This window comes from Dreissena polymorpha, chromosome 4 (assembly GCF_020536995.1).
Source record: "Dreissena polymorpha isolate Duluth1 chromosome 4, UMN_Dpol_1.0, whole genome shotgun sequence".
Lineage (NCBI taxonomy): Eukaryota > Metazoa > Mollusca > Bivalvia > Myida > Dreissenidae > Dreissena > Dreissena polymorpha.
In genome coordinates this window covers 34,245,510-34,268,129 of record NC_068358.1, presented here as the reverse complement: position 1 = coordinate 34,268,129, position 22,620 = coordinate 34,245,510, and the positions used below count along the sequence as shown (strand labels likewise).

Below are 22,620 nucleotides of genomic sequence, written 5' to 3'. Positions count from 1 at the left end.
CTTCTAGATCACATTATATGCAGAAACATCATTATCACCTCTAAATAACAACACCCTTCCTTATTAAATCATGTTTTCAGAACTGGATGTGCCTGAGAAACGCAACTGCTGACTGCTGTTCACGATCATCTCACAAAAATATAAAAGAAAATGATACTACTTGTCATAATATAATACTTCAACCAAAACAATATAATATTTCCAAAGCTGGTAGGATTTTCTTGCAATGGCAAGGATTGTATGTGAGACAATGGAACGACAACTCTGTGTGGGCATTGCAAATGAGCCTGCAAAGTATCTATCCAGCAGATCCAGAAAAGCAGCGTCGATAACGTCGCGTACATTCGTAAATAGGTTATATTGCAATGGCGGCAGCGTGCGAGTGAAACACTTTCTTTTGTTAATTTGCAATAGACTAATATTTCAATAAAACATGAATCAACAAGGCGTTTTGCATTGCGAAGTCTGTGACGCTGAACTTCCAAACTGTAAGCATTGTTGATTACCCTAAAACTACTGTGGCAGTCTGTGCATTTAAATGGCGCATGACACTAAGATTATCATTAATTTATGTTGGTTTGGTAAACCAAAAGAACCGGGTACGTCCACAGGTGGAAGTAACGTACCCAGGATAGTATATGGGCCCAGGAGCCCAATATTTTCAATATTTATTTATATTTTCAAATAATATATAAAATCATGTTTGATGAGAGAACAATTGACAAAGAGCCATGAAAAAAATTCCCCACCCTCTGATAGGTTATATTACACTAATTCCGATTCCCATAGGGTCTCATAAAATTGACAACTTTCACAGCATTTTTTTTGCCTTCCCGACGTATCAATTTTTCCGAACCTGGTATCATTTTAAAGATATATCTGTCCTCTTCGGGGGCCACACAAATTTCAAGAGTTTGGAGGTTTCGGTAAATGACAAGTTCGGTAAATTGGATTTATATAGTAAATGCCATGGAGGTTTCGGTAAATTGGTATAAATAGGAATTATCGCACCTTTAGTCGATAAGCGTGTACATTAATTGAGTTGTTTGGCACTAATTAAATTATCTGATTAAAATGTAAGGAGTTGATGCTATCAATTTAGAGATGTTTGCAAAGTGTTAATATTAAATGTCAAGGCTTGCAACATTTTAATATTCTAATCAAGGGAGGTAATTTATACATTAAAAGTTTATCTTTAGGTCATGATTTTTTGTTTTTAATATATGTTTTTATACAATTAGTTGGAAAAACCTTAATTAAAGTGTATCAGATAAAAATAATAATAATTTTATCCGATATATTTTCCTTCTTTAATCATGTTTGTCATAAATGTATCTTATTTATATGTGACTAAGCCCTTTTTTTTAAATGAAATGATTCAAATATGTCCTGTATAATTATATTGTATCAGTGTCCGACAAATTTCTTGTTTTTCAGGTAGCCCATTGGGCTACAAATAAAAATATTTGGTAGCCCATGAAATTTTCCTACAAAATGATAAGAGGCAGGTTTTCATCTTTATTTTATTTCTTCATTTACATATACATAATATGCAAACATACATATACATAATACAGCAAGTAGTCTGTTGTACACAGTCAATATCGTTAATTAATGTTACAGTACAGGCACCGTGTATTTAAATGTAAATGTACCAAAGAAAATCATATACTACATGTAGATATTACATGTATGTGCACATGTATGTGTACTTAAATTTGGACAGCACGTTAAGTTGGAAACGTCAATAAAGCGTTTAGATGATCAATACGATTGACTCGTATGGTGTTAATCAATGCAGTTGCTTTTTTTAACAACAAATACCGAGTTTCAAGAAATCAAGAGTATTAAATCATTTATTCACTTGTGTCCGACTTTAAGTACTGTCTAAATTTACGTATTGCATCCGTATGTAACGACACTTGTGTGCAGTCAGTATACAATACAATAATTGTTTCAATAATGAAGGAACTGATATAGTGTAACGGTAACGATACAGCGTGTTTACATGATATTTTATTAAGAAGAAATGTCAATGCCAAATAATTCGCGAGATACCGCGGTACTTTAGTTGAAATTCACAACAAAACTTATAATGGAAATGAAGTGATCTCAATGTTGTACCCGCTACGAAATTTTTATTTACAAATAAATACACCCATGCCAATTTTTGTCACTTCTTAAAATAGAACCATATGCCAAAATTCATTTGACACTTTAGAAAATTTCAACGTTTGTGTTTATGACTTTTATCGTCTATATTACCCACCCATAATTTGGTTTAAAAAATATAAATTGGGCATATATGGGATTATTGATTAACAGTCGATTAATCCAATTATTAATTGACAATGCAAACTAATTAGCAGGTGTTAACCGCGTTCACACCGGTGTTATTTATTTTCGGTTTCGTTACCGTTTTGAAGAATCCGCTATTGTTTTTATTTATTTAATGTTCGGCGTCCTTGGATATTTAACGACATCAATAACGTTGTGGCTATTACTCATTGTTGCGGTTAACAAAGAATTCCAAACTGCGAAATGATGTTGCATCATGTGTGCCAACTATCCAACCGGCTCTCATTATATTATTAGCAGACGACAAATGTTGATTCTGATTGGATAATTAAAATACACTGTTACTGTTTATGACATTACCGCAAGTGATCGGTGACTGATTAGATAATTGATTGCACTTTGTTATCAGATTATAAGCAATACACAGTGTAGAAACACATGGTCAGCGTGTTTATTCTACGTATGTTTGTCAATAAAACGGGCTACCGCTCTTATAGATTTACAGTAGCCCGGCGGGCGTCAACTGGAAAATTTCAGTAGCCCGATGAAAAATTTCGGTAGCCCCTGGGCTCCGGGCAATGGATTTGTCGGACACTGTTGTATCCATGTTTTAAATGTGTCTTATTTATAATATATGGTAAATAAAACGGATTACAAAGTTAATCAGTTAGTATTTTTTTATTCAACGGATTTGTTCAACGGATTTGTTCAGGCAAAAAATGAAATCAGTTATTTTGGCCGTAAATCCCAATACAATAGCTAGGTGCCTGTGTATTTAGCTGATAAGATAGGGATCAACACAGCAGGTTGCTTATACACAGTGTATTCATTCGGGTCTGCTGGCATAATGTTAGATGTCATTTTTATCAGTTTTTAATTATGTGTAATTTAGTTCGCATCTCTTCGCTTAACTCAACGTTCAATGGCACGCACACTTAACAAAATTATAAAACATAACGCGTATCATTATATTTCTTTTTATAAATTACGTACACATATTAAATGTTTTATATTGTGTTTTTTTTCTTGTGTTTTTCTCAACCAGAAAGAAATAATAATAATAATTGAGTGCTTTTCGGTGGTCTAAAATACATGCGCTTTATATTTAAACTGAAATCATTTAAAATAAATCATGTCTACAATATTTTACAAGAACCTTTTTTTAATAGCATTAAACTTAATTGAAGATCTTCAAAAACTAGGTCACTAGGTCAAAAAAAAGAAAAACCTTGTAAACACTGTAGAAGTCACATTTCATGCCCAATCTTTGTGTAACTTTGTCAAAATGGTTGTCTTAATGATATGTTGGTTGAGTTCAAAAATAGTTTGGTCCGTTTAAAAACATGGCCGCCAGTGGGCGGGGCAGTTTTCCTTATTTGACTATAGAGAAACCTGGTAAACACTCTAGAGGCACATTTCTTGTCCAATCTTCATGAAACTAGGTCAAAAGATTTGTCCCAATGATACCTTGATCTAGTTTGAAACTTGGCCATGATGGGTCAAAAACTAGGTCACTAGGTAAAAAAATTAAAATCTTGTAAACACTGTAGAAGTCACGTTTCATGCCCAATTTTCGTTTAACTTTGTTAAAATGTTTGTCTTAATGATATGTTGGTTGAGTTCAAAAGTGGTTCCAGTCTGTTGAAAAACATGGACGCCAGTGGGCGGGCAGTTTTCCTATTTGACCATAGAGAAATCTTGTGAACTCTAGAAGTCACAATGATATTTGGTCAGAACATTTGTTTTCTAGATTTTCTAGATATGAGAGTTGAGTAGATATGAGATAGAAAATGATCCAGATCGGTCTAAAAACATGGCCGCCAGGGGGTGGTGGGGGTGGTGCAGATTTCCTTATATGACTATAGACAAAATTTGTGAACACTCTAGAAGTCACATTTTTTGCGTGAAGACATTGGTTTTATTGATATCACGGACAAGTTGGAAAATTGCTCAGATGGGTGAAAAAACACACTTTTAAGCTCACCTGATTGCTCAGGTGAGGTTTTAGGATCTGTCTTTGTCCGCCGTCCATCCGTCCACATTTGGTTTGTAAACACTCTAGCATTCACATTTCTCAAGCATTCAAAGTTGCTGAGAAGCTATATAGCCATAATATCTCAGTCAAGTTTGATAATGAGCAAAATCGCATAATAAATGCCACAATTATTGCCCTTAGATTGTAATAATTTTCATGATATTGTACAAAATCCTTGTAAACACTCTAGAGGTCACAATTTTGTTTCAGATTTTATTAATCTTGGTCATAATATTTATTTCTGTAAGCAAAGTTTGATGTTTGGTCATGAGGGGTCAAAATATAGGTCACCAGGTCAAGTCTTACAAAAACCTCATAAGCATACGCCAGTGTTTTGGTTCAATAATAATTAAACTTGACCAGGATGTTTGTCTGGACAATATCCAGGTCAAGTTCGATGTTTGGTAATGTGGGGACAAAATCTAGGTCATGGGGTTTAATCTTACAAAACCTTGTAAACACAATAGAGGGCACAGGCCATAGTTTTGGTCCAATAATGATGATAGTTGACCAGATGTTTTCCTTGATGATATCTAGGCAAATTTTGACATTGGCAGGGTTATTTATCTGAGTTTGGGGAAAGGGCCTGGCCTTTTTTGAGGGGAAAAAACGCACGAAATGCCGGATTTTGTGGGGAAAAATCAAGCGAAACTCCGCATTTTGGGGGAAAATAAGGAAGGTCTTAAATAATCAATTTAACATATTTTACTGTTTTTAAAACAAATTAAAGGCAACAGATAATTTAATTATGCAATATGTTTTATTTTCTACACTGGTTAGCTTATGTATTTAAAGTTTTAAAAAAATATTTATTTTATTTGTTTTTAATTTTGGGGGGGGGAATAAATCTTGGGGAAAATTTACCTGCTGAGGGGGAAAAAAAATCTGAGGGGAAAGGGCTGTTTTTCGGCGGGTCACAAAGAAGGAAAAAAACAACTGATTGGGTCATGTGGGGTCAAAATCTTGGTCACGAGGTCCAAATCTTTCAAAAACCTTTTAACACATGTAGAATTAGCATTACTTACAAATGTTTGCATGCAAAAAAAAAACATGCAAATGGATAGTACTCAATCAGAATTGATCAAATGCTCACACTGCAAAAGTAAACAGTGGAGAACCAATCTAATATGCTCTAGAGTACTGAATTTTCAACTAAGCATTGAACAATGCTTTTTAAAATAGGTGAGCGTACTAGGGCCATCTTGGCCCTTACTAGGGCCATCTTGGCCCTCTTGTTTCCTAATTCCTGTCAGCCCGCGAACCCATATTTTTGGCGCCAATGAAGCAAGGGCGCATCCATGGCAGAACACTGCGGCAAGTTATAATTGTGCAACCAGGGCTTTTTTTCCTGACTTTTTGAAGCGGCCCTGGCCCCTCACTTTGTGAAAAAATGAGTCGCGAACTTGTCGAAATTCTGAAAAAATGAGTCGCGAACTTTTCAAAATTGTGAAAAATTGAGTCACGAACTTCTTAAAATTGTGAAAAAACAAGTCGCAAACTTCTTAAAATTGTGAAACTTATAGTTTAATGCATTAGTATAGTTAAAGCATGTTAAACACTTGAATATTATCAAAATTTCCTCAAATAATGCAATAAAGGCACATTTTCCTTCTATGAATACTGTATTTGATACAATAACAACACATATACAAATATCTTATTTGCAAAACATTCATGTACCAAATGCAACTAAAATACCTGGTCAAAACACTTCTTTTCCACAGGAATAACATTTATAAACATAGAACATTTCAAGGGCACATAACTCAGACATGTTCTGGACTTTACAGCTTTATAACTCTGTTCTTTTTATGTCCCCCACTATAGTAGTGGGGGACATATTGTTTTTGCCCTGTCTGTTGGTCTGTCTGTTGGTCTGTCTGTTGGTCTGTCTGTTTGCGCCAACTTGAACATTTTGCAATAACTTTTGCTATATTGAAGATAGCAACTTCATATTTGGCATGCATGTGCATCTCATGAAGCTGCACATTTTGAGTGGTGAAACGTCAAGGTCATCCTTCAAGGTCAGAGGTCAAATATATTTGGCCAAAATCGCTCATTTTATGAATACTTTTGCAATATTGAAGATAGCAACTTGATATTTGGCATGCATGTGTATCTCATGGAGCTGCACATTTTGAGTGGTGAAAGGTCAAGGTCAAGGTCATCCTTCAAGGTCAGAGGTCAAATATATGTGGCCCAAATCACTTATTTTATAAATACTTTTGCAATATTGAAGATAGCAACTTGATATTTGGCATGCATGTGCATCTCATGGAGCTGCACATTTTTGAGTGGTGAAAGGTCAAGGTCATCCTTCAAGGTCAGAGGTCAAATATATTTGGCCCAAATCGCTTATTTTATGAATTCTTTTGCAATATTGAATATAGCAACTTGATATTTGGCATGCATGTGTATCTCATGGAGCTGCACATTTTGAGTGGTGAAAGGTCAAGGTCATCCTTCACAAGGTCAAGGTCATCCTTCAAAGTCAAACGTCATATAGGGAGACATTGTGTTTCACAAACGCATCTTGTTACTCTTGAAAATGTCAATAATTCTCTCAATATCTGAAAGGGAAAATTCCTTCTTCATGATAATTTTTATGCCCCCCTTCGAAGAAGAGGGGGTATATTGCTTTGCTCATGTCGGTCGGTCTGTCTGTCGGTCTGTCGGTCCGTCCACCAGGTGGTTGTCAGACGATAACTCAAGAACGCTTGGGCCTAGGATCATGAAACTTCATAGGTACATTGATCATGACTCGCAGATGACCCCTATTTATTTTGAGGTCACTAGGTCAAATGGTCACGGTGACCCGAAATAGTAAAATGGTTTTCGGATGATAACTCAAGAACACTTAGGCCTAGGATCATGAAACTTGATAGGTAGATTGATCATGACTCGCAGATGACCCCTATTGATTTTCAGGTCACTAGGTCAAAGGTCAAGGTCACAGTGACCCAAAATAGTAAAATGGTTTCCGGATGATAACTCAAGAACGCTTAGGCCTAGGATCATGAAACTTGATAGGTAGATTGATCAGGACTCGCAGATGACCCCTATTGATTTTGAGGTCACTAGGTCAAAGGTCACGATGACCCGAAATAGTAAAATGGTTTCCGGATGATAACTCAAGAACGCTTAGGCCTAGGATCATAAAACTTCATAGGTACATTGATCTTGACTCATAGATGACCCCTATTGATTTTCAGGTCACTAGGTCAAAGGTCAAGGTCACGATGACCCGAAATAGTAAAATGGTTTCCGGATGACAACTCAGGAACGCTTATGCTTAGGATGATGAAACTTCATAGGTACATTGATCATTACTCGAAGATGACCCCTATTAAAATTTAGGTCACTAGGTCAAAGGTCAAGGTCACGGTGACTTGAAATAGTAAAATGGTTTCTGGATGATAACTCTAGAACGCTTATGCCTAGGATCATGAAACTTCATAGGTACAATGATCATGACTCGCAGGTGACCCCTTTTTGATTTTCAGGTCACTAGGTCAAAGGTCAAGGTCATGGTGACCTGAAATAGTAAAATGGTTTCTGGATGATCACTCAAGAGCGCTTATGCCTAGGTTCATGAAACTTCATAGGTATATTGATCATGACTTGCAGATGACCCCTATTGATATTTAGGTCAAAGGTCAAGGTCACAGTGCCAAAAAACGTATTTACACAATGGCTGTCAAGGTCACGGTGACTCAACTTATAAAAATGATTTCCGGATGATAATTCAAGAATGCTACGCCCTATTGTATATATCTCAGATGAGTTTGCAAATGGTCCCGATGGGTCAATAAACATGGCTGCCAGGGGGGTGGGGCTGTTTTCCTTATTTGACTATATAGAGAAACCTTGTGATCGAACACTATAGAAGTCACATATTTTGCCTAATCATTGTGAAAAGTTGTCAATACATTGGTTTTATTGATTTCTTGGACAAGTTGGAAAATGGCTCAGATCGGTGAAACACACTTTTTAGCTCAACCTGATTGCTCAGGTGAGGTTTTAGGATTGGTCTTTGTCCGCTGTCCGTCCGTCCACATTTGGTTTGTAAACACTCTAGCATTCACATCTCAAGCATTCTTTATCAAAGTTGCTGAAAGATCTCAGTCAAGTTTGATGATGAGCAAAATCACATAATTAATGCCATAATTATTGCCCTTAGATTGTCCAAATTTTCATTATATTATACAAAATCCTTGTAAGCAAAGTTTGATGTTTGGTAAGGGGGGGGGGTCAACTCAAAATATTGGTCACCATTTCAAATCTTACAAAAACAAAAACACTCCCTTTTGGTTCAATAATGATGAAACTTGTCTGGTCAATATCTAGGTCAAGTTTGACATTACGTAAAGATTGAATAAACCGACTCCTCTCAGGTGAGTGAACTAGGGCAATCTTGGCCCTCTTGTTATTTTATGGTTATCCTTATTTAATATTCATGTAGTATTTGACTTATATTATTGCATTTTTTTTTAAAACTTTGTTGAATATTCATCAAAACCTTTGTTTCACAGTCAACTCTATGCAATGGCACATAAAAGGCAAAAGGCATCAGAAAGCGTTGCAGCATTGGAAGGAAAAGGAAGAGAATGCCAGACTGAGCATCTTTGTGCGCAATTTTCCAAGGGCTACCACGGAGCAAGAGCTGTGGTCATACTTCGCCCAGTTTGGAAGAGTCACGAAAGTCAGCATAGTACCTCCACAGGTAATAGCCTGCAGCACGGTGGTCTCACAGTTTTAAGGAATATTCACTTGCGTCCCGAAACCATCTTCATATATCAGATAAATGATTTAAAGGACGATCATATTCAACATAGTTTTTTGCTTGGCTGTTTTCAGACCCGAGGTATTGTCATAGCCTGCTCGTCGTCCGCCGTCCAGCGTTGTGCTAAAACCTTTATATTGGCTCTAAAATCAAAGTGCTTCCACCTACAACTTTGAAACTTCATATGTAGATGCACCTTGATGAGTTCTACACGCCATACCCATTTTGGGCCACTAGGTCAAAGGTCAAGGTCACTGTGACCTTTAAAAAAAGATTTGAATAAAAAAATTCTGACCAGCTTTTACAGCCGGGCGTGGCACCTGTTATGCGGTGCTCTTGTTTTGTATAATTAAATGATGAAAATCCTTCTATATTTAACTGCGATAAAACCAAAAAAAAGCCACTGTCTGCTTTTTTCTCTCGCCATGTTGATTCGCAGTAAGAAGGTTTAACAGCACTTATATAAAATTAAACATGAATAAACAAAGATCTAATGTACCATTCAAAGTAAAGATCAATAACGTACATAACGATTTGAATATATGGAATTAAAGACGTCTAATAAAATAAATATCACAGTCATTTTCAAGCATTTTCCGATCTTTTCGTTAAGACAATTAAACTATTGAAATTCAACGATTGTTAGAGTTTGAGTTTTACAACATTTAATTTCCAAAAATTGCTTCCTACTGGCAGCGAGAGATTTTTTTGTCAGATTTGACAACTAGGTCAAGCATGTTTGTTTATAAACAAAATCCAAAGGCTGCTTATGAAATGCCGCGAGTTACATGTACCTGACCCGCAAGTTAACCGGGTTTGAGTATACTGTTCTGTGTCGAGTTACTGAAGTTCCCCTGCAAAAGTTTCATGTTAAGCAAGAGACTTGGTATAGTCATTGGTCAATGAGCTTAAATTAAATGCATCTGTAATTTTGCAATGCAGTTTAAATGTATGTGAAAAGGACCATGCCTATGGTGTCAATCAAGTTTGAAGATGAGTGGTACAATAGAACCTGAAATTAAGACATCCAATATATAGTACTAAGTGTACAAAATTACTTAGGTTAATATGCTTTGAAAGTTACCATGACAAGTCCACTTGGGTTTAATTAATAATTTCATTGAAGATGAGTGGTACAATAGAACCTGAAATTAAGACATCCAATGTATAGTACTAAGTGTACACAAAATTACTTAGGTTAATATGCTTTGAAAGTTACCATGACAAGTCCACTTGGGTTTAATTAATAATTTCATTGTACTGTATAATTATGATAATATTGCAGGTAGCAGTCATCCTTTGATTAAACCATAGGCCTTAGTAAGGAAGATGTTGACTTTCATTGATGACTGCTACTTTGAGAACCATCGTGTCTTCCACATTTGAGAATTTCTTTTGCTGAATCTGTTCTTTGATTTTCAGAACCTTTTTGCCATCATAGAGTTCAGTTCGGAGGACACAGTGCAGTATGTTCTCAGTCAGACCAATCATAGAATCAACAGTCAAAACATCATTGTCAAACCCAGAGAAGTGCAGGTATGTACAAGAACAGGTGGAAACATGGTGGGACATGTTTTATCATTTCTTGTGATATTATTCAATGATGAACATTTAATTGACTTTGTTGTTCATTTCAAGCTCATCTGAGCACATTATGACATATTTCTACTAGGGGCTTAGAATGTTGGTATCCGCTTATTTTTGCAGTAACTGCAACTTCTTATTCTTAAAAATTTTAGAGCCAATTTACAATCCTCTGTCAATTACACACATCTCTTTACCCAGCACCCTCACACTACTTTGGGGAAAGGGGTCCGCAGCGCTTAGGAGGGGGAATATTTTGTAAATGGGGGAATTTTTATAAAAAACACAACAACTGTGTTGAACTGTTATAAACATATATTTCTATATATGTGACTGTCTATAGGACAGAAAGGTGGACTTTTACTCAATTTATATAACAGTAATCTTATTTAAAAGTCCAAATATATTGCGGTTGAAGGGGTCCAAAGGTCGCGACCTTGATATATCCGGCGCGCAATATAAATTGTCAGGTTATTATTTCATGGTTAAGTATGCATTAGCATAATTTGGCAATCTCAAAACACGCTATTTTCCTACCTTATTGAAGTATGTGTTATATCCATATGTTATTCATTGGTATAAAACAAAACATTATTCCATGTAAGTATTTTCAAATACTTTGACAGAATTATGGCCCCTTTTATACTTAGATAATTTAACAAAATGGTTAAGTTTTGTGTGTTGGTCCATTCAAATCCTAAAGTATCAAAGCTATTGCTTTCAGACTTGGAAAACTCGTTAACTATCGTAAGGAGACTGTACATGACAAGTTGCATAACTCTGGTTGGCATTTTAACGGAATAACGGCCCTTTTTGTTTTAGTTACTTTGAATATTCTGTTAAACTTTGTGTTTAGATCCACTTTACTTATAAAAGTATCAAGGCTATTGCTTTCAAACTTCAAATACTTTCTTACTACATGTATCATGAGTGTACTGTACCTGGCAAGTTGATTTTGACCTTTACCTTTGAATGACCTTGACTCTTAAAGTCAAATTAATACATTTTGCTTAAATTGCCATTACTTCTTTATTTATGGTCAGATTTGATTCATACTTTGACAAAACAACACTTAACTGACATACCACAATGGACTCCACCCAAACTATCCCCCACACCCCACCCCAGAATCCCCACCCCCCTCCCCCAAATTTGTTTCCCTTTTTTTCTTATTTTTGAAAGATTATCTAATAAATTACCCCTCCCCCCCCCACACATTATACCCCCTCTACACCCCCACCCCACCCAAAAAGAATGACTTTTTTTAAACATGGTAAAAAACCCTCACAAATATATATTTATTCTATTTTTGAAGGACTGTCCAACCTTCCCACCTAAGCTATTGCTATCAAACTGGAAATAAAATCTTATTAGTTTGTTTTATGTTCAATAAATTGTGGAAAATATACCTGAACTCAGAATCGTCTATAAAGTACAACTTCTTTAAAACATAAGTGATAAACATGTTTCAATTATGGTCCTCTCTTCCACTTAGAATATGACTATATTACCTTGACCTATTGAATATGAACAATTTCCCCATGATGGCTTACGTTATACTGTCAAGCACTCGAAAAGTCGAGCGCGCTGTCTTCTGAAAGTTATACCCCAATTACCATTGGTAACAGGGGCTTTATAGGAGTCACTTGTTTATCGGTCGGTCTGTCCTGAAATTTCATCTGATTTTCACCAAACTTGATCACAAGTTGTATCTAGATGATGTATAGGTCAAGTTTGAATATGGGTCATGCCAGGTCAAAAACTAAGTCACGGGGTCACTTAGTGTGTTTTAAACCTAAAGTTTGTCCGGACCATAACTATGTCATTCAGTGCTTTCCACAGGATTTTTGTCAGGCGCCCTGGGGCTGATAGGGGTGCTTCGTTGACGTTGATTTTAAGCTCATCTATTTTTTTTGAAAAAAAAATATGAGCTATTGTCATCACCTCGGCGTCGGCGTCCGGTTAAGTTTTGCGTTTAGGTCCACTTTTCACAGAAAGTATCAATGCTATTGCATTCAAACTTGGTACACTTACTTACTATCATGAGGGGACTGGGCAGGCAAAGTAAGATAACTCTGGGGTGCATTTTGACAGAATTATGTGCCCTTTTTATACTTAGAAAATTGAAAATTTTGGTTAAGTTTTGTGTTTAGGTCCATTTTATTCCTTAAGTATCAAAGCTATTGCTTTCATACTTGCAACACTTACTAACTATCATAAGGGGACTGTGCAGGCAAAGTTATGTAACTCTGACTGGCATTTTGACAGAATTATGGGCCCTTTTTATACTTAGAAAATTGAAAATTTGGTTAAGTTTTGTGTTTAGGTCCACTTTATTCCTACAGTATCAATTCTATTGCTTTAATACTTGCAACACTTATTAACTATCATAAGGGGACTGTGCAGGCAAAGTTATGTAACTCTGACTGGCCCTTTATACTTAGAAAATTGAAAATTTGGTTAAGTTTTGTGTTTTGGTCCACTTTACCCCTAAAGTATCATAGATATTGCTTTCATACTTGGAACACTCGCAAACTATCATAAGGGTAAAGTAAAAGGACAAGTTGCATAACTCTGGTTGTCATTTTTTCGGAATTATGGCCCTTTTTTGACTTAGTAACTTTGAATATATGGTTAAATTTTGTGTTTCGATCCACTTTACTTCTTAAGTATCAAGGCTATCGCTTTCAAACTTCAAATACTTTCATGATATCATGAGGTTACTGTACCTGGCAAGTTGAATTTTACCTTGACCTTTGAATGACCTTGACTCTCAAGGTCAAATTATTAAATTTTGCTAAAATTGCCATAACTTCTTTATTTATGATTAGATTTGATTGATCAGGGTTTTTTTTTAGAAAAAGGGGAAGACGCTGGGTCAAAGGGGAAAATCGAGCGCGAAAGAGACATATTTGGGGAAAAAATAAAAACTGTTCATTTCAATGTCTATAACTCACCTACAGACTTCAGGGGTTTTTTTTTTAGAAAAAGAGGCATGTCTCTGACCTTTTTGTTTTAAACACATGAACAAGTATGATATTAAAGTCAAAGTCCTAAATAAAGTTGCAGGGGTAGATCTAATAATGGGAAATGTTTTCAACTGGGGCCGGGGAACGATGTCAATATTATGATTTCAATTTCATTATGAATGGGTTGACGATCTAGATCTGCTACAGTATCGGACGGGAAAGGTGCCGATTGTCAACTTTCACTTTCACAATAATCCGACAGTATTAATCGATGTTGATTACATGTACCTCCGAATCCTGCTGGGTTTCAACGGTTTTTGATGATTCATTCTTAAAAAATGCGTCAACGCAATTAATATTTTCCGAGTCCGAACGTTTTATTTTGTTCGTGTATGAACGCCAATTGTGTGACTTTTTTCTGTTTTAACGTTTATATCTTGGCTTTCACATAACCCGGATGAAAATTCGACTGGTTTCCGGTAATTAATTGACGAAACACCCTTCTCGCGCAAGACCGGAATCCAGTAAAATAGTCACATGATTAATACGATTAGTTGCCCGGTTTCCATGACGTAATTTAAGAGCTATATATAGAATCACTGGGATTCCAAGATTTGAGTGTTCGTCGGGAGAGAGAGAGAGAGCGAGATCGTTGTACATGCATCACTTTCTTAGTGAAAAAACCCCCTGTTGATAATTTGACAAAACTACTCTTACCTGACATACCACAATAGACTCCACCCAAACCATCCCGTGTGCCCTCCCCCCCCTATTTTTTTTATTTTTTTTAAGATCATCTCACAAATGACCACCACACCCTCACACTATACCCCCCCCCCCCCCACCCCACCCCCCCAATTTTTTTTTTGATACGGTTAAAAACACAAATATTTATTTTTATTATTTTATGTTTGAAATACCGTCCAACCATCGCACCCAAGAATCCCCCCCCCCCCACACCCCTCCCCCCACCCGAATCCCCCCCCCCATCCCTTAAATTTTTTTCTTTTTTTTTTTTTAAGATCATCTCACAAATTACCACCACACCCTCACACTATACCCCCCCACCCCCAATTTTTTTTTTTTTTGAAACGGTTAAAAAACAAATATTTATTTTTATTATTTTATGTTTGAAATAACGTCCAACCATCGCACCCAAGAAACCCCCCCACTCCCCCCGATCCCCCCCCCCCCCCCCCCCCGAATTTTGTTTTTTTCCGCATTTTTGGAAGATAATGTAATAAATTCCACACCCCCACACTATACACCCCTCTTCACTCCACCCCTCCCTCCTTTGTGATTGAAAATGAGAGTCCCTTCACCTTTAAAAAGAAAATAGATGAGCGGTCTGCACCCACAAGGCGGTGCTCTTGTTATTATTTTATGTTTGAAATACCGTCCAACCATCGCACCCAAGAATCCCCCCCCCAACCCACCATTCCCCCACCCCCACCCCCCCCTCATCCCCCCCCGAATTTTTATGCCCCCCTTTGAAGAAGAGGGGGTATATTGCTTTGCTCATGTCGGTCTGACGGTCGGTCGGTCCGTCCACCAGGTGGTTGTCAGACGATAACTCAAGAACGCTTGGGCCTAGGATCATGAAAATTCATAGGTACATTGATCATGACTCGCGGATGACCCCTATTGATTTTGAGGTCACTAGGTCAAAGGTCAAGGTCACGGTGACCCAAAATAGTAAAATGGTTTTTGAATGATAACTCAAGAAACCATACGCCTAGGATCATGAAACTTCATGGGTAGATTGATCATGACTCGCAGATGACCCCATTTGATTTTGAGGTCGCTAGGTCAAAGGTCAAGGTCACGGTGACCCGAAATAGTAAAATGGTTTCCAGATGATAACTCAAAAATGCATACGCCTAGGATCATGAAACTTCATGGGTAGATTAATCATGACTCGCAGATGACCCCTATTGATTTTGAGGTCACTAGGTCAAAGGTCAAGGTCACGGTGACCCGAAATATTAAAATGGTTTTCGGATGATAACTCAAGAACGCATATACCTAGGATCATGAAACTTCACAGGTAGATTGATCATGACTCGCAGATGACCCCTATTGATTTTGAGGTCACAAGGTCAAAGGTCAAGGTCACGGTGACCCGAAATAGTAAAATGATTTTCGGATGATAACTCAAGAACGCTTTGGCCTAGGATCATGACACTTCATAGGTACATTGATCGTGACTCGCAGATGACCCCTATTGATTTTCAGGTCGCTAGGTCAAAGGTCAAAGTCACAGTGACAAAAAACGTATTCACACAATGGCTGCCACTACAACGGACAGCCCATATGGGGGGCATGCATGTTTTACAAACAGCCCTTATTTTGTTTTTTTTTGCATTTTTTTTCCGCATTTTTGGAAGATAATGTAATAAATGTCCACACTCCACACTATACACCCCTCTTCACTCCACCCCTCCCTCCTTTGTGATTGAAAATGAGAGTCCCTTCACCTTTAAAAAGAAAATAGATGAGCGGTCTGCACCCGCAAGGCGGTGCTCTTGTTTAAAAATTTAACCTGTCAGGTCACGTTCTGTGGTGCGTTATAACTCAAAGAAAAATAGCGTCACAAGACGTCATTTGGTGCACTATGACTCTTCAAGAAAATCCCCCAGTCATTTAAAAATATATATAATTTTTTATATTGTTTAATTGTTTCAAAACTTTCCCACACAGATAGTAAAATCCCGACTCGAACGATTCCCCAATACATCCGTTTCAACCTGACTATTACTGTATACTTACTTCTTTTCAAGTTTCTATTTATTACCTGATAATCCGGTTTATTCCGTTTTTATAAATCACTTTCTGGTAAATATTTACGATAAAAGCTCTCAATTATTTCTTTAACACAAACCTTGCCATTTTTCTATAGTATCAAATAAATTTTAAGTGACTATTTATAGATTTGATGAAATATTGCCTCTGATCATGCTTCAATCCCCTGACGTGTTGTTAAAACACTCAATACACACCTTTTCTATGCAAATGACGCGACGTTGTACATGCTGCATAATTTTGGCTCTCTTTTTAATTGAGAAAAAGATTCCACACAAAAAAAATTTGCACTGCTAATTTGAAGCAAAAATATTTTAACGTTGCGGTAACATTTACATTCGGAAGTGTGTTTCGGATTAAAAACGCGTTAACATCGACTTACGGGAATGGGTTTCGGATTACAAAATTAATTATCCCATTTGAGATTTCAACAAATATAATCATTTGCGTTATGAATTCAACGATGATTTGTTTAAACACTTTACGAGTCGAATAAATGTTTTGACAAAATTATGCATGATTGAAATTCATGTCGTCCACGAGGATTACGGCCGGTTGCCATCATCAGTCTTCTAAAGTATCGATTATGGGAGGAAACATTTACAAGTGTGCATAATTAATTCAACGAAAATTTGTTAAGGCGCATTATGTGCCGAATAAATGTCAGAAAAACGAGGTGAATCAGTTCTATAACTGGACATGATGAAATATACATGTGCTGGAATTAAATTGTTATCGCATAATTGTAACCAGGAGTCATTTGCACAACTTACTCGCTATAAGTAATTAATTGTTTACCACTTGCAATTAATTTCTCGTATTAATTATGAGTCATAGGTAACACTTGTTTACAGTAAAAAGGTGTGACGATGATGCCCGAAACTGTCTTTGATGTACTGTGCTGTACTAATTACCGGTTTTATATAACGTAAATGGTACAACTTCTTGCTAATCAAGCTGCGATAAACTCTTACTTCGTGCCCAACGTCAATAAAAAATAATGGTGATAGTTAACCCCGCCCTAATAAGCATTCGCGTAACCTACTGGACGATGAACTTCACAGTTTGACGACTGGAAAGTTACCAGATACATCCTTGTCAGCATTTAAATGACTGTGTAATGTGGCTAGAATAATCAATACACGCGTCATGCTATTCTCTTATCAGTGGATTATCCATTACCCCACGTGGTGTTTATGGCCATTACGTGTGAAAGTAGGTATCGAGTGCTCTTTTTTTTTTTTTTTACAATCTCCACTTTCTTTTACTGAAAAATACACTGATCGGAAAATTTTAAGCGCCCCGGGGACTCTGATTTCTAAATTCAAGGGTCCCGGCGAGGGATTGTTAAATGGCCTGTGGAAAGCCCTGGTCATTTATCGTTAGGTTTTAAAATAACTTGGTACATTTGTTCACCATCATGGGACGGTGTGTCGTGTGAAAAAGTACGTCAATATCTTCAAGTTCAATATCACACTTGGAGTTCAAAGGTCAAATGCATGTGCGGGCCATCATTTCTTGTGAGGTATTAAAATCATTTAGCATATTTGCTCACCATCATTGAACGGTGTGTCGCGCGAAAGAATTACGTCGATATCTCCAAGGTCAAGGTCACACTTTAAGTTCAAAGGTCAAAAATGGCCATAAATGAGCTTTGTCTGGGCCATAACTGTCATTCATTGTGAGATTTTAAAATCATTTGGCACATTTGTTCACCATCATTGGCCGGTGTGTGGCGCAAAAGAATTACGTTGAAACCTCCAAGGTCAAGGTCACACTCTGAGTTCAAAGGTCAAAAATGGCCATAAATGAGCTTGTCCGGGCCATAACTATGTCATTCATTGTGAGATTTTAAAATCATTTGGCACATTTGTGCACCATCATTGGCCAGTGTGTCGTGCAAAAGAATTACGTCGATATCTCCAAGGTCAAGGACACACTGTGAGTTCAAAGGTCAAAAATGGCCGTAAATGATCTTGTCCGGGCTATAATTATGTCAATCATTGTGAGATTTTAAAATTACTTGGTACATTTGTTCACAATCATTGGACAATGTGTCATGCGAAAGAATTAAGTCGATATCTTTAAGTTCAAGGTCACATTTGGAGTTCAAAAGTGAAAAATGGCCATAAATGAGCTTGTCCGGGCCAAAACTATGTCATTCATTGTGAGATTTTAAAATGTTTCTGTACATTAATTTTGTTCACAGTCATTGGACGGCTTGTCATGTGAAAGAATTCAAGAGTTCAAAGGTCAAAATGGCCATAAATAATGATGGCATAATAATTCTTAAAAATCACCATTAAGATTCTCTTGTTTTGTGAAGACAGAATGCAAAATAGTCTGTGTCAATGCGGCATGTGGGGGTATACGTCACGTCTGTGACAAAGCTCTAGTTATAAAAACGCCCGCATCATGTCAGGTGATAACTGCATGTTCAGTGGGTAAAACCTGTCCTGATTAGACATCTATTTTACCAAATCATGAAATAGTCACGTTGTCAAAAATTAACTTGATAGGTCAGAAAAAATGCGAATGTTTGTGTTTATAAAATTCTTTAACACTGTTATCGTCAATATTTACCAGATTTTGCTTTTAAAAATGGAATATACTGGAATATCTGGTAATAAATAGAGACTGGAAAATAGTTGACATATATACCCATGTACAGTACTTGATGCAAGTAAAACTAAAACTTTAAAGACAACTATGTTCAAATTTATAAGGAATGACAAACCTGACAGGATTAAACATGATCAAATTATACAACAATATAAAAATGGCAGTTTTAAAATGAATGATAAAGAAAGCTTTGCGGATGGTCTCAAAGCTCTTTTGATTAAACGATTTACACACCAACCTGAATAAAAAATAACCAAACTATACTGTACTTTCTTGAAAGCTAAAGAAATGATTTCATTTAACCTTTTCCCACTCAGAGGCAAAGTGATAATGACTATTTGCAAACAGCATAAAACCAGAACAGCCTGCGAGTAACTGGCAGTCTGTTCAGGTTTTATGCTGTTTGCTGCTCATCAGTATTTAAGGGTTTGAAATGAAGCCTTTAAAACTTGAATCTAGTAAGAAAGGTCTTTAGTTAAATTTAACTTTCTAAGGAACTACAAATGCATCAAAATACGTATCTAAGTGGTAAAGTGTTAAGAAAATCAAATTAAACCTTACGATATAGACACATAGTCAATACCAGCGGACAAGTGGATTTTATGTCCCTTGCCAAATGCAATCGGTAAATACCAGATCCAATGATCAATACCTTGTGTTATGTTGTGCAGATGCGTGGAGCTCCGCCCACAAGCAAGGTCCGCTACCAGCAATTCCAGAGGGGACCCAATCTCGCCAATATGGAACCTAACAGAGGTAGGACTTGTTGGAACTTTGTCATGCAAGGTTTTTAGCAGAATTGCGTTGATTAAAACTTGTTAAGTAGAAACAATAATGTTTAAAAAAAAATTGAAGCCGCATAATAACTGGTATTATATCCTAGCAGTTGAATAAAGTGGTTTTGATAAGAAAAAAACAACAATTATTCTGCAGGGCTAAGTCTATCATGCGCCAAATTAGCAAATAGCAAAAAATTGACCGGTTTGGGTAAATAAATTTCTATTTAGCTACTTAATTTGTTTTCTATATAAAAACCTTTAAAATTGCCAAGAAGCGAAGAATTTGTCCACTTCAATCATTTTTGCTAAATATAATTTTGAGCCAAGGTTATTTCCACATTGATTCTGGTAGGAGCCTTTTCGTAAGTGAATGCAGTCGGAATGACTGAATATTTGAAGATACATCTTTTGTAACATTTTCATGTATTCCCCAAGTGTATTGAGTTGGATTGAACCCTCCCTCATCAGAAGCTAAATGAAAATGGCTTTATGAAAACCGCATTAAACCAGAACAGCCTGTGAGTAACTGGCAGTCTGTTCAGGTTTTATGATATTTGATGGTCAACAGTACCTTAATACATTCTGTAGCCTATGATTGCATGTCAACTACAGGTCCCAGCCTTCTGGCAGCAGGTGGCTACGTGAGTACCAGTCAGGGAGCGGGCGGGTTCCACGCTGGTGCGGGACACAGTGGGGGTGGGGGATGGGGGGCCCAGGAGTACGGCGAGTACTTCCCCCCACAGCCTAGGGGCAAGCAGCTCAAGGCGCCCAATGTGGAAGATCAGATTGACCTATACTACCATGAGGAACTCATTGAGAAGCTCGTGCAAGTGAAAGGGGTAAGTGAGCAGCTTCATTTTCTGGCATGTTCAGTGAAAATTTAGGGCTGTAAAGATTTTTCCAGTTACCCATGAACATATAACATAATATGAATCACACTGAATACAATTGTACACTTTAACAAGAGATGTGTTTGTCAGAAACACAATGCCCCCTTATGCACCACTTTGAATTATTTGTTTGACCTTTGACCTTGAAGGATGACCTTGACCTTTCACCACTCAATGTGCAGCTCCATGAGATACACATGCATGCCAAATATCAAGTTGCTATGTTCAATATTGCAAAAGTTATGAAGAAGGTTAAAGTTTTGGTTAAAGTTGTTGAATTTGTTTTTTTGACCTTTGACCTTGAAGGATGACCTTGACCTTTCACCACTCAAAATGTGCAGCTCCATGAGATACACATGCATGCCAAATATCAAGTTGCTATCTTCAATATTGCAAAAGTTATGACCAAGGTTAAAGTTTATGTTAAAGTTTTGGGACACACACACGCACGCACGCAAGCACGCGTTCAAAATTGCTCAAATATATGGCTATTTTATGTTAATGTACTTTTAAATGATTATTTTTTGACTAGTTAATGTATTGCAAGTATGAAAGATATTGTATCATTAAAGCAGAAAGAATTGAATTTGCCCAATAACTTGTTTTCTAACTGATTTTTTTCTGTAGGTGAACCTTAGATTTTCCTAAGGCGCTTTATGAATACTAGGCCCTGAACTATGCTGAATTTAATAGCATCCCTGGCCCCTTTACCACTAAGATACGTATTTTTACACATTTGTAGTCCCTTAGAAAGTTATATTTAATTAAAGACCTTTCTTACAAGATTAAAATTTAAAAGGCTTCATATCCAACACTTAGATAACAGCATAAAACCTTAACAGACAGCTAGTTACTTGCAGGCTGTTCTGGTTTTATGCTGTTTGCATATAGCCATTTTCACTTTGCTTCTGAGTGGGAAAGGGTTTAAGCATGTTCGATAAGTGTTTCCCCCTGATTAGGCCTATAAGAGACGACACTTTCTGCTTCTATTGTTTTTTTATACCCCCACAAACGAAGTTTAGGGGGGTATATAGGAGTGAACTTGTCTGTCGGTCTGTCTGTCGGTCCGTATTAAGTGTCCGCTCTCTAATTCAAGTAGTTTTCATCCGATCTTCACCAAACTTGGTCAGAAGTTGTATCTACATGACGTCTAGGCCAATTTCGAGCATGGACCTTGCCGGGTAAAAAACTAGGTCACGGGGTCACTTAGTGCGTTTTAAACATTCAGCATGTTGTCCGCTCTCTAATTAAAGTAGTTTTCATCTGATCTTCACCAAACTTTGTCAGAAGTTGTATCTAGATGATGTCTAGGCCAAGTTCGAACATAGCCTTGCCGGGTCAAAAACTAGGTCACGGGGTCACTAAGTGCGATTTAAACATTCAGCATGTTGTCCGCTCTCTAATTCAAGTAGTATTCATCTGATCTTCACCAAACTTGGTCAGAAGTTGTATCTACATGATGTTCAGGCCAAGTTTGAACATGGGCCTTGCTGGGTCAAAAACTAGGTCACGGGGTCACTTAGTGCGTTTTAAACATTCAGCATGTTGTCCGCTCTCTAATTCAAGTAGTTTTCATCCGATCTTCACAAAACTTGGTCAGAAGTTTTATCTAGATGATCTGAAGGCCAAGTTCGAACATGGGACATGCAAGATCAAAAACTAGGTCACAGGGTAACTAAGTATGTTTTACACATTCAGCATGGTGTCTGCTCTCTATTTCAAGTTGTTTAAATCAGATCTTCACCACACTTGGTCAGAAGTTGTAACTAGATGATGTGTTGGTCAAGTTCGAACATGGGCCATGCTGGGTCAAAAACTAGGTCACGGGGTCACTTAGTGTGTTTTAAACCTCTCCATG

At 37.0% G+C, this 22,620-nt stretch overlaps 1 protein-coding gene across 1 annotated transcript in view; it reads left to right on the top strand.

Moving 5' to 3' along the window:
- The first annotated feature begins 325 nt into the window (after window positions 1-325).
- Window positions 326-22,620, top strand: part of LOC127878345 (speckle targeted PIP5K1A-regulated poly(A) polymerase-like) — a 78,469-nt gene continuing 56,174 nt past the window's right edge. The window contains exons 1-5 of the mRNA XM_052424872.1: window positions 326-488; window positions 8,866-9,056; window positions 10,539-10,652; window positions 19,765-19,849; window positions 20,485-20,711. Coding sequence (XP_052280832.1) covers window positions 434-488; window positions 8,866-9,056; window positions 10,539-10,652; window positions 19,765-19,849; window positions 20,485-20,711 — 672 coding nt within the window. The 5' untranslated portion in view covers window positions 326-433. The remainder of the gene's footprint in view (window positions 489-8,865; window positions 9,057-10,538; window positions 10,653-19,764; window positions 19,850-20,484; window positions 20,712-22,620) is intronic.